This window comes from Pangasianodon hypophthalmus, chromosome 10, assembly GCF_027358585.1.
Source record: "Pangasianodon hypophthalmus isolate fPanHyp1 chromosome 10, fPanHyp1.pri, whole genome shotgun sequence".
NCBI lineage: Eukaryota > Metazoa > Chordata > Actinopteri > Siluriformes > Pangasiidae > Pangasianodon > Pangasianodon hypophthalmus.
Window position 1 is genome coordinate 21,556,958 of NC_069719.1, and position 12,120 is coordinate 21,569,077.

General features: G+C 36.9%; 1 protein-coding gene across 1 annotated transcript in view; it reads left to right on the forward strand.

Annotated features, from left to right (window-relative positions):
- sptbn5 (spectrin, beta, non-erythrocytic 5) overlaps positions 1-6,953 on the forward strand; it is a 45,237-nt gene extending 38,284 nt beyond the window's left edge. Inside the window, exons 64-71 of the mRNA XM_034307941.2 lie at positions 999-1,871; positions 1,945-2,010; positions 2,151-2,234; positions 2,453-2,544; positions 3,600-3,713; positions 3,815-3,912; positions 3,995-4,099; positions 6,467-6,953. Of these exons, the coding sequence (XP_034163832.2) occupies positions 999-1,871; positions 1,945-2,010; positions 2,151-2,234; positions 2,453-2,544; positions 3,600-3,713; positions 3,815-3,912; positions 3,995-4,099; positions 6,467-6,600 (1,566 nt within the window). The 3' untranslated portion in view covers positions 6,601-6,953. The remainder of the gene's footprint in view (positions 1-998; positions 1,872-1,944; positions 2,011-2,150; positions 2,235-2,452; positions 2,545-3,599; positions 3,714-3,814; positions 3,913-3,994; positions 4,100-6,466) is intronic.
- Positions 6,954-12,120: the final 5,167 nt, after the last annotated feature.

Below are 12,120 nucleotides of genomic sequence, written 5' to 3' on the forward strand. Positions count from 1 at the left end.
AGTAGTCAGTTTCATTCACGAACAACAATGACAGTTTTGAGCATGACACTAGGGTATTGGTCACTGTCATGCACTGAGTTCGCAGAGAATCCCATACTGGACATTTCCAACTTGTCAGCATACCAAAGACCTGACCAGATCCTACCGACAAGTCCAGAGTATTTCCTGCAGACTCTGGCAATGCCATTTGAGCCAGCCAACTTATTATCGAACCTAGTGATCTACCACACTCCACTGCTAGGTCTCTGAATGCTTGGAGTGATGTATGTTGTATTTCTGTAACCATTGCACCTACTGTCATGGCTGTTATTTATTAAAAGGCCAGGAACAACTGTTTCACCATGTTAGAAATACAACCCACTTTTATTCAGCATCTCTCTTATATTCTGGCTGCATTTAGCATAGATTTCTTTGCAGAACTCCATCAGCCTGTACAAATAGTGAGGCTACTTGTGTGTCTACGGGAGGCCTGGAGTAACATTAGGCACTAAGTAACATAGTGCTTACTTGTCCTGGTGCAGAGGGTTGGGCAGGCAAGCACTCTGTCTGTTTCTTTTCTGCTGTGGCCATGTAGCAATGATACTTAATAGTTAGCAGTATGCACATAGCATCCAAGCTTCTTGAATCACTATTATCATTGACTGTCAATTGACTGCAGCTGCCATAAGTTACCTTTCTTTGTGTGTTCTCCCCTGAGTACTAACACCATCTTTGTGAAGTCTCACATTAATATGCACTTGATTTGCCATGAATATTGTGACTTCTTTTTTTTGGTTTGTTTTTTAAGTTACCATTATTTTGGTTTTACTGTGCATCATGCATTTCTATGCTGCTTTGTACACATTTAAATGTTGCAAACTACTAGACGAATATACAATTTTAGAGTTTAGTTGCATCTAAGACTTGTTTATTTAAAAAAAGTACTTTTAATAAAAATTACTGAGAGTTCACTTCTCTTGCAAATTCTGTTAAATTTATAACAAATTCTGATCTCTCAGAAAGAGCAGAGGCTGCAGCAGACTTATGGAGAAGACAGTGGTTCCAGGAAGAAGCCTTTCCGTGTGACTTCCCTAAAGAGAAACCCTTCTGATCACCCTGTCTCAGTTTCTCAGCCTTCTGTAGCCAAAAACATCCTAAGAAGAAACAGCAGTGGGAGAAGAGATGGTAAAATACTGACCTCAGCGCCGCTAAGGAGAAACAGCAGTGGCAAGGGTGACAGTTTTTCTACAGTTCCTCGAGTGGCATCTGTGCTCAAAAGGACCATCAGCAACAGTGGAGATACCATGACCTCCAATACGCCCTCTGTCAAATCTTTCCCTGACTCTTCTCAATCACAAAACATATCCCATTCAAGCCTTGTTTACAGATCCCATCTAGTTCCCAGCACAAATTCTGACCAGACATCCATGCTTGAAAATGAAGAAAATACCTCAGGAAACATAAATCTATCCCACAAATCCTCCTCTCTTGACACCCCCAGAGAAGTAAGGTTGTCAAGTCCAAATGAAGTGAGTGATGAACGTCCTAAATCTATATTTCTTGAATCGAATGAAGAGACTGAGGAATCTCCTACATACATACTTATTGAATCAAATGGAGAGACAGAGGAACTGCCTAAATCCATACTTCTTGAATCAAGTGAAGAGATTGAAGAATCTCCTACATCCATTCTTCTTAACCCTCCTGTAGCAAGTCCAAGAAAACTCGCAGCAATCAATACCGCTTCACCAGTGAGTGACCTTCCTCCATCTTTCTCCACCTTGCAACCACCTTCACCTCCACAGTCTCATCCACCATCACCACCCACACTGAGGATATCCACTGAGGAAGCTAAGGATTTAACTGAGGAACCACCCTCTCCAGCTTACAAGGTACGCTTCCTTAAATTACACCTTTATTTATTTATGGTATATTTTCTCTGTAATTTTGATTTGTGCCATTTAGGTCAGAGAAGGCCTGATCAAGATGGAGGGACCACTGGATATTAAACTGAAACAAGGAGGATTTAAAGTAAGCTGTCCAGCTGATATAAAATTCAGATATTGCTTACAAACCAATGTGGACATCTCAAGGACTTTATTATACATAGTCTGACAGTATATCAGGTGTTTTTATTAACTGAATATTGGTGGTGTGTGGATTTGGATCAGGGTATGGATCATTGGGAAACCGTCTATGCACTACTGGAAGAAGAGACACTGAATTTGTTTAACGACCAAAATGCTGCTGGAGAGGTATGAATACACAAGTAAAGACATATACATGGCATATACGAAACACAAAGTGTCAGTCCGAGCTGTCCCTCAGCAAAATTTTGTTAGAACCCCAACATACATGATAGCTAACATGTGAACACCATCCCCCTCCCCCCCTTTTTTTTAAACTATACCCCCTGCATTTGTAGTCTATTTAATTTGCTAGCTATCATAGCTAACCTTGGCATGCTTTACAGAACTGCACCCGATGGCCACCTATCACTATGGCTGGAGCAATTTGTAAAGATAACCCCTACTACAGGAGAAAGAACTACACCTTCAAACTGATGTGCGTAATCTACTCTTCCAATGCCCTCTGATGGATCATATACATAACCTGACAGACAGATACTGAGACACAGATGAGAGTTTCAGTTTTTGAAATGCGTTCTCAGAGCTGAAACTGAGACTACTCAGCAGAGGTGGTAAAAAGTACCCAAATTCTTTATTCAAGTAAAAGTTCAATTAGTCATCTAAATAAATATTCTGGTAAAAGTTGAAGTAATACTGCTACAAATTCTTTGTCTCAACTCAAATTAGAAAAGTATAAACTCTTTTAAATAAAATAATGAAAAAAACATGAAAAAAGTTATAAAAGTATTAAAGTAAAAGAAAGATTTACAAAAGAAAAAGACACCTTTCTCAATTCACACAATGATTTTACATGATTTTTTTCCCCCTTGAAGGAACATGAGAAACATTAGCTAAGGCTAACTAACTACACCTTTATTCCTAGTGTCTCATAATAACTATAACAACTCTGATGATAAAAAAATAGTTAAATGCTATTCTCGGAACTCATCTTTGTAAAACTAGTTGTTACCTATTATTATACAAAAAGTGCCTAAATAAATACAATGTGTATGGTGACAATAAATATATTATAGTGACAAGCATTAAGTCTCATTCTTGTGTGTCAGATCCATTAAAGTTTAGATTTGTTTAGGCATTTAGATGCTAAAAAGTCACCTTGTGACTTGTAGTGTAGTGATGTGGGTTTTGAAAACCTAGCAAGTAGAAAAGAGAGATTTTTTCTTTTGAAATGTAGTAAGTAAAGTCTAAGGTATTAGGTGAGAAAAAGGAAAGTTACTTAAAAACAGGCACAAGTACAGTAACAAAGTAGTACTTTGTCACATACCACCTCTGCTGGTCACCTAACAAACCCATCATGATCACATTTCAATAACTAAAACTCATTTTTTGGGGATGAGATAATGCTGTCATACAAGTATATTCTTAGACATATAGTCTTCCCATAAAAAAGTTTTAACTGGGAATAAGGGAAAACAAACAGTGTATTGCTGAATTGAAAAAAGTATAACTTTTATGATCTTTTTGGTTAAGACTGAATGATGGCAGTCACTACCTGTTTGCTGCGCCCTCTCAAGAGGAACAGCAGAAGTGGGTGGAGGAGCTGCAGAATTGCACCGGTCAGAGAGGCTTCTCAGAGAATATTGGGTAACCAAACAAATATGGATGTAGCACATTCAGTATGGGTAATATACATAGTTCTTTACCACTGCTATTAAATATGTTGGGTTTTTTTTGTATTATTTCAGGATGAACACAGAAGAAATGGTGGAGACGGCAAAGCAGCAGGTCTCAAAATTACTGGATGAATCGCATACACAAGTCTCCACCATTGAGCTGGAAAAAAGTGAGGAACTCAAGGCAGCCTATAAGACTTTGTAAGCATTTATGTGTGTTTGTGTGTGCTAATCAGAGGTTCTGAACTACAGATTCCACAGAGAGTTTTGAGAAGGAGAAGGAACCACCTCCCAAGCCCCCCCACACATACTACAACAAACACCGCTACCCAGATGGAGGAGAGGCCAAGGACTCAGGTAGGCTCAAAAATGGATTCAAATCTTGGGATTCAGGAGGAATTCATGCTTTCTTTCTCTTACTGTAACTGGGATTAGACACCCTAACTGACCCCAAAAAAGTGCATATTTGAATGTTTTTGTTTTTTTTAATCTCAGTGACTTCAGAATTTCCAGCACCGACTGGTCAACTGGAGTGTAAAGGCACCCAACTAAATGTGGCCAATGCCTACTGAAAAAATTACATTTATTTTAATAGTACTATATTAATAATAAGGGCAACCGGGTGGTGCAGTGGTTAGCATTGGCACCTCGCAGTTCTGTGGTTCCACATTCCATCCCAAACTCTGGCTACTGTTTATGTGGAGTTTTGCCCCATGCCCATATGGTCTTTGAGTTCTCTGGCTTCCTCCCACTTCCCAAAAACATGCATGTTGGTGGAGTGGCCACAAACGTCTTGACATATACTGTGTAGTAATATAACGTATATGGTTATAACACATAATTATCTTGTATCTACATTTAATGCCATTTTATAAAGCCCCTCTTTAGCCCTTAACCCCACACATTAGTGGAAAGGGACCATAATAGTACCACCACTGACCAGATGTTATGTGGGTGGTGGATAATTCTCAGCACAGCAGTGACACTGGCATGGCAGTGGCATAACAGTATGTGTTCACTGATACAACTGCTTCAAGCAGCAAAAACAGCAAACAGCAAAAACTGTGTACACTTACTGGCCACTTTATTATTATAGACAGCACTACCTTGTTGTTCCACCGTATGGGTTAATTATAGATGAGACCATCTTTTTATATGGAAAATGTGTGTTAATTATAGTTCAACCCTTAATCGGGGTCAGTTTATGACCACAGGACTGCTGTTAGGTGGATGTTTTGGTTGGTGGACTGTTTATCATCTCAGTAATGACACCTGGCTGTTAAAAAAACCTGCAACACTGCTTGACTTGATACAATTGTACCAGCGCAACACACCATGTCAGTGTCATTGCTGAGAATGGTCCACCACTCAATATAGACACACTACATACAGTCAGGTGTTTTTCAGATATTTTTGTTCTGCTTTTGGCAGCAGTCATATCAACAATAAATACAAGGGAAACGGTTCCATTGGCAGCCATAAGTGCCCACGCCATAAGATGAGGTAGTATGCTCATAATCCGAAGCATACTACCTCATCTTATGGCGTGGGCACTTATGAATGTACAGTCTTTTGAGGCTTTCCAGTGGTTTATACCTTATAATTACTTGTATTTACTGTATTTACTCTGGTGGAGACTTCTTTTGATTGTTGACTTTGATTCAAATGTGCCTACCTCCTGGAGAGTGTTCTTGATCTGGCCAACTGTTGTGAAGGGTTTTTTTCTTCATCAAGGAAAAAAATTCTTCTCTCATCTACCACAGATTTTTCTGTGGTGTTCTGGGCCTTTTGGTGTCCTTGCATTCTTCCTTCAATTTACCAAGTGGTTTATTTGGCCTGTATATTTATGCTGTGCTGTAAAGATAAATTTATTAAATTTAATAATTGGTAATTATTTTTATTAAATTATTTTTAATAATTAAAAAAAAACAGCCTATGCTGGTAGAGCAAAAAAGACTAAGAAAATAAACTGTCATATATGGAAAATTTTAGTGATTAACACACCAGATAGCCTAATAATATTAAATACTGAAAAATACTTTTTCATATTATAAATTGTAGAAAGGGTGAAAAAATACAGTTTTCAAGGACCAATTGTCCCAGGCCCTGGTCCTAAAGTCCACTAACTCAACGTATAGGCTTGTTGGCAAAACTTTGACAAAGAGGGTTGGCTAAAATGCCTTCAGATCAATTAAAATACAAATAATAAATGCATTTAGAATGAATTTTCCTCTATTTTAAAAAATGCATTTTGATTCTAACTCATGCTGTAATATATTTTGTAATATTTCTTCATTTTGACAATTTGACAAAGTACAAAATACAATCCTGTTAACAGACATGATAGTGATATTAGGTGCCATAAGACAACATTTTTTAAATTTGAACTGAAAGCCACAACTAAACAACTGAAGGTTGTACTAGATGCTGGTACTAAAGGCTGCTACAAACACTACTCATCAATTGTCAGTCAGTAAAACTATGAATAATGCGACCTTACATGTCAGAAAATGTCTAACTTGTGTATAATGAAGGTGTAATGTGTATAATGTTTCAGCTGAATAAAGACTGGAAGCATCTCTATACTTTGGATCATCTGAGTCTTTCAAAATGTTTCCTCAGAAAAAAGTCTCAGCAAAAAAAGTCACACACACATCTGAACTAGCAAACTGGAATTGAGTTCAAGTTGTATTAATGAGTGCTGTTTTCTTTGTTTATTTACAGTGACTTTGAGAGGTCTGAGGAAGAACCAACCCCCCTCCTTCCCTCCACCTCTTCCCCCACAAAACCAGCAGGAGAGCGGAGGAAAAGAAAAGTCTAAGAACAAGAATGTCTTCAAAAAAATATTTAAAATATAATTTATACTGCTTGGTAAAAATTTTCTTTGCCCATTAAAATCCTCTGTACCCACTGACTCAGGGTAGAGATGTTTCAGTGATTGCTAGGTGTAATAACAGGATATCTAATGCGAACAGAATAATAGCTATAAAGAATCACACTAGACTGAATTATTTACATTTGTTTTAACTGTCATTTTGTTTCTATATACATTCTGCACTTTGATTGTTCTCGTTCACTTCTATGTACTGACTCATATTTTTCGTTCACTTACGTCCCGCCCGTACATTACACTACTTAGTGTACAATGAAATGAGTGCTGTGTATCAACTTTATTTCTCCCCATTAAATGTTAATGAAAGAATAAACCTATGGAAGCCAGTTGTTGATTTTATTGAGTAATGTATTTAATCTCTTAAAAAACAAAAGCCTTATCATTGTGCACATTCCACATGCACTCTATAATCACAAAGGCCTAAATAAAGACCAAGATTTAGAGTCATGTAGGACTGTAAATATATTAACTTTTCAATACCTTACCTAGTGAGTAAACTATTCATCCTATTCAACAGCAGCTACCCCTTTCGTGAGAAAACTCACTTTGATTCCTCCTCAATAGCCCTAATTATCTGTAAAATTATTGGCCATATATCAAAAACATGTCATGCTTTGTTGTTGGATGAGATTAACAAATGCCTACTGCACAGGTACCCAACCCTGAAACTGGAGTACCCCCTGTCACTACATGTTTTAGTGTTTTTCCTGCTCCCAAAACACCTGATTTAACTAAACAGCCTTTTCTGAGTTTGTGTTAGAGGGTGTGTTAGAGCAGGGGGTCGGGGTTTGTTTTCTCTCAATGCAACCGTGACTTCATTACATCACTGTACAAACATGACACTTGCCTTGTCCATCTCGGGGAAAAAAGACAGACAAACAAACAAAAAAAGAATTCGTCCACTCTTGCTGGAGAAGTCTGTGCAGTTGTTTTCGGAGTTCGTGCATGCTATACTGTTTGCAAGATGTTTGTGAGATAGCATGGGTGCAACCTGTGGTACAATTTCACTACAAGGTCTCAGACTGTTAAGAGACAGGTGGCAGCACTGAGACTCTAATTTCCACACTCCTCAGAACTGCAGAGCTCATAAAGACGACCTTATCATATCTGTGTATTAATTTAAATTCATCTGACTCCAATGCTAGCTAATAATCCAAGATAATACAGAGAAAACCTGAGGTAATTTTAACTAGTTGAACTAGCTAGTAGCAATGTTATTTCTTATGTAGCAGCCCAAAATATAATATTGTTAACCGTATAGCCTAATTATATAATTATTTAATATTATCTTTAAATGTATCTTACATTTGTCTTATTTATTACAGAAAGCCAACTTCAGCCATATTTTGCCCTCAAATAGCTTTAGCTGCTAGCATACTTTTTTCTTAGCAGGCTAACACTGGCTACAAACTACATTAAAGCAATAACCTTTTAAATATGTAAAGTTAAGTGTGAACAAAAACTTTCATTTCCTGTAGCTGTCGCTGATTTCTTTTACTTCAGACTTTATTTATCTCGACAAGAGGACTCCAGTGAAAAGTCCAGAAAACATATCTTGACGCAACGAGCCTGTTCCCTTTCAGGTCCGCGTCCCCAAGCCAGCAAGCTTGACTGCACATTAGCTGTCGACTGGATTTGAGTAACTTCGGTCAAACTACCTGACTCAACAAGCTAAACCCAGCACGCCAGGACGACCATAAACTGCCACCTGATAAAAGAAGTAAACATATGTATGATGTTATGTGGAATATTATATTTTACTTTTTTTAAAAATACAATTGGACCTGCTCTCGCCGACTCCAGGACTGGGAACCAGCAGAATGCACTGTGCAACAGGCTACATTGTACTGTTTCATTAGTGTAAGCTGTTTATTGGAGTTATCTGGGATATTATTATATTTTAATAACGACCAACATTTCGATTAATAACGATATTTAAAAGGGGTTATGTGGCTTTATACCGTACTCAAACTGGGTATGAAGCTGGCCTGGGAGGGTTTTCTGACTTCTCAGGGTAATGGTAAAGCTCTACCACAAGATGGCGCCAAAGACGATGCAAATCCCAGCGCTTTTACTTTGGCCCAGAGGCTTATTGTGTATCCGTTTTAAAGGGTTAGGATACTTTACAAATTACAAGTTGGAAGAGACAGAAATGATTTAGGCTGCATCTGCTGAGAGGTTTTATTTAAAATAAAGTCTCTCAGTATTCAGAGCTTTATGTTGGGTGCACAGTGCCTTTCTCATGGGACTGTTAGCTGCTGTTAGACGCCATTCTAGCGGCTTTTCTCCGTTTTATAAACCAGTACATTTTACATGACATTCCAAGGCTGACCATCATCATGAAGTACAAAGTTCATGAACAATCATTTTATGTGCAGTCCATACACATTAGTGTCAGGTGTGTATCTTTAACCTTTACTACACAACTCATCAGATAAAAAGCTCTTCAAGGAACATCACTATTACTACTAATATAGCCTGCTAATCGCCCCCTTCTCTTCTTCTCTTATTATTATTATTATTATTATTATTATTATTATTATTATTATTATTGTTGTTGTTGTTGTTGTTGTCGTCGTTATTATTGTTGCTGTTGTTATTATTGTTATTATTATTGTTGTTGTTTTTATTGTTGTTGCTGTCGTCGTCGTTATTATTATTGTTGTTGTTGTTATTGTTGATGTTGATATTGTTGTTATTGTTGTTGTTGTTGTTATTATTGTTGTTGTTATTACGACGTTTGCTGGTTTTGGTTTCTGCCGATGGTGTGTTCATTTGAAAGCACAGGCACGTCCTCAGGTTTTGATTTGATTAGAGATTACCGCCTGATCTTGATGTTTATAACTTATTTCATGCAGATATGTTTAAATTGGGTTTCGGACTGAATGTAATGTTAAACGAATTGAGGTGCTGAAAGTCGTTTCTAATGGTGTTTTATAGGCTCGAACAGTCACAAAAAGCCTAACTTTTCCATTTGGATTCAATACAATAAAATAGCGAGAAACCAGATTACTACAGTTATAAATTACTTTAAACGAATTCGGCTACATTTAAAGTGTTATATAGGACAGAGGATATATAAGCTAGTTACACCTGGTAATTTTAGACTACTTGCAATTCAGCCTATACAGACTTTAGGCAATATTTCTCATGCTACTTGAGCTTTTCGCTGTAGTGGGGATGAAAACCCTAGATATAGCTCTCTTTGTGACCAGTGGCAAATCTGATTCATTTTAGTGTGAAGACTTGTTTTAGGTAAGTCACCTACTCGAGATCATTTCAGCAGTAGACACATTCAGCGTCAGGCATGCGAGCTTTCTGTGACCGCTAGGAGGAGCCCTAACTACACTTAAAAACCTGAAACCGGCTTTAACTGTTCCCTCACACACACACACACACACACACACACACACACAGGTGTTATTACTTCAGCGCCTCAGAGTGTGTTCTCTGATGTGGGGGGTAACTCTGTTTCTTTAATGCAGTTATGTGATAGATTTTTCCAGCTCGTCTCAACAACTTTAAAATAGTTTAGTTCAATAGTAAACAACTGCTTTCTCTCAAATGACATCAGTTTCATTTGCGCAATGATACTAGAATATAGTAGCAATTAGGTGTAGCGTAATCTGTTTTAGTTATTATTATTATTATTATTATTATTATTATTATTATTATTATTATAACAAAATGTGTGCAGCCATCACTAGTTCCGTTGCTATAAAAACAAAACTGAAAAACTGAAATTCAGACTGGGCCTATAACGCACTGCCATTTTCACACACAAACACACACACACATAAATATATATATATATATATATATATATATATATATATATATATATATATATATATATATATATATATATACATATATATATATATATATATGATGTGTGTATGCGCTTGTGGTAGATATGAATGACTAAATAATAGCCAGCCTCTAAAGCACAATTATTACAGCTAAAGACTGTTAGTCTACATATTAAATGTTTTTACTAAATATCTTAATTGTAGTTGTGTTGAGAAATCCATTGTTCGTCAAAGCTGAAACTGGGATTTATAACAATGAGAAAACATGACAACCTCTGAATTAGGCAAACTGAACTGACAAAAGAAATGTATGTTCGGCTTTTTTTTCAGTGCAACTCGTTTCTTAGAGTCTACATCGGTAGCTACGTGCAGGTCCATAACTGTCATGTGGAGACAAAAATAGGTAAAAGAAATAAAGAGCATTTGTGTTGCGTTTTATAGAAAACATGGTACACATCCTATAGGCTAATAAAAAGCCGAGCAAACCCGATTTCCTTAAGGTTCATTCTTACTGAGTTCACTAGGTGACTGGAATGATGGCGATGTGTAAAGCAACATGTGGGCGCAATCATAAACATCCTGCTTTTATTGATTTGTTTTGAACTTTGAAAGAAAGATTATATTCATCTGTTTTGAGTAAATATTCCGATTATGTTCCGCGCGCTGCTGCACAAAACCAGGACGGAAAAGTCGCCTGACAATCTGCAGTCTACCGTGTACTGAGGAAGCGAGGCATGACCCTGAGTTTATTTACTGACATTACATGAGGGGTTATTTCCTTATTGTACACAAGTCTTAATTCAGTATACACACTGCTCTAATAATAATAATAATAATAATAATAATAATAATAATAATCAGAAGAAGAAGAAGACGATGAGGATGATGATGATGAAAAATCAGATATAATTTGTGCGTTCCCATTCTTCTTCCTATTATTATTATTATTATTATTATTATTATTATTATTATTATTATTATTATTATTATTATTTTAGTTTTTCTAGAGAGCATTGCGATTTATCTGCAATGGAAAAGTAGCAGCTAAATAAAACCAATGGAAAATCTTAAAGAGTCTTTATCTATTCTGTCTTATTCATTTAATCTAAATCTAATCTAATCTCATCTCATGTCTAATAAATTCTTTTTGGAAAACCACACGAGCTCTTAATATATCCGTACTATCCGGGCGTGTATCTTTTGTTTGTGTGCGTGCATGTGTGTGGACAATTTGTTGGACCATGGAGCGTGTGTGCGTGCGTGTGTGTGTGTGTGTGTGTGTGTGTTAGTTTCATGTATATGCCAGTGAAACACCCTGTAATGTCTCTAGCACAACACATACATGTGACTGGAATTCAATGGAAACAGAAGTATAACGCCTGTAAAAGCCAGTTTGCACTGATGGCCCTGTTTTGTTTGTTGTAGCAAAGTCTTCATATAGAGAGAATTTTATATACTACAGATGTATGGAAACTCAGCTGTTGGGATTTAAATGTGAGATTTCAGGACTAAATGCTGTAGGCAAGGCTTTCACTGCTGTCTTGTGCTTTCCTCTGTCTGCATGTAGCCAGAGGTTAAAAAAGAAAAACAAACTTTTCAGTGGGTTAGGCTTAGTTTTCTAATGAGCCTGATGAGTAGTAAAGATTCAATTAAATAAAATTAAGAGAAGCACT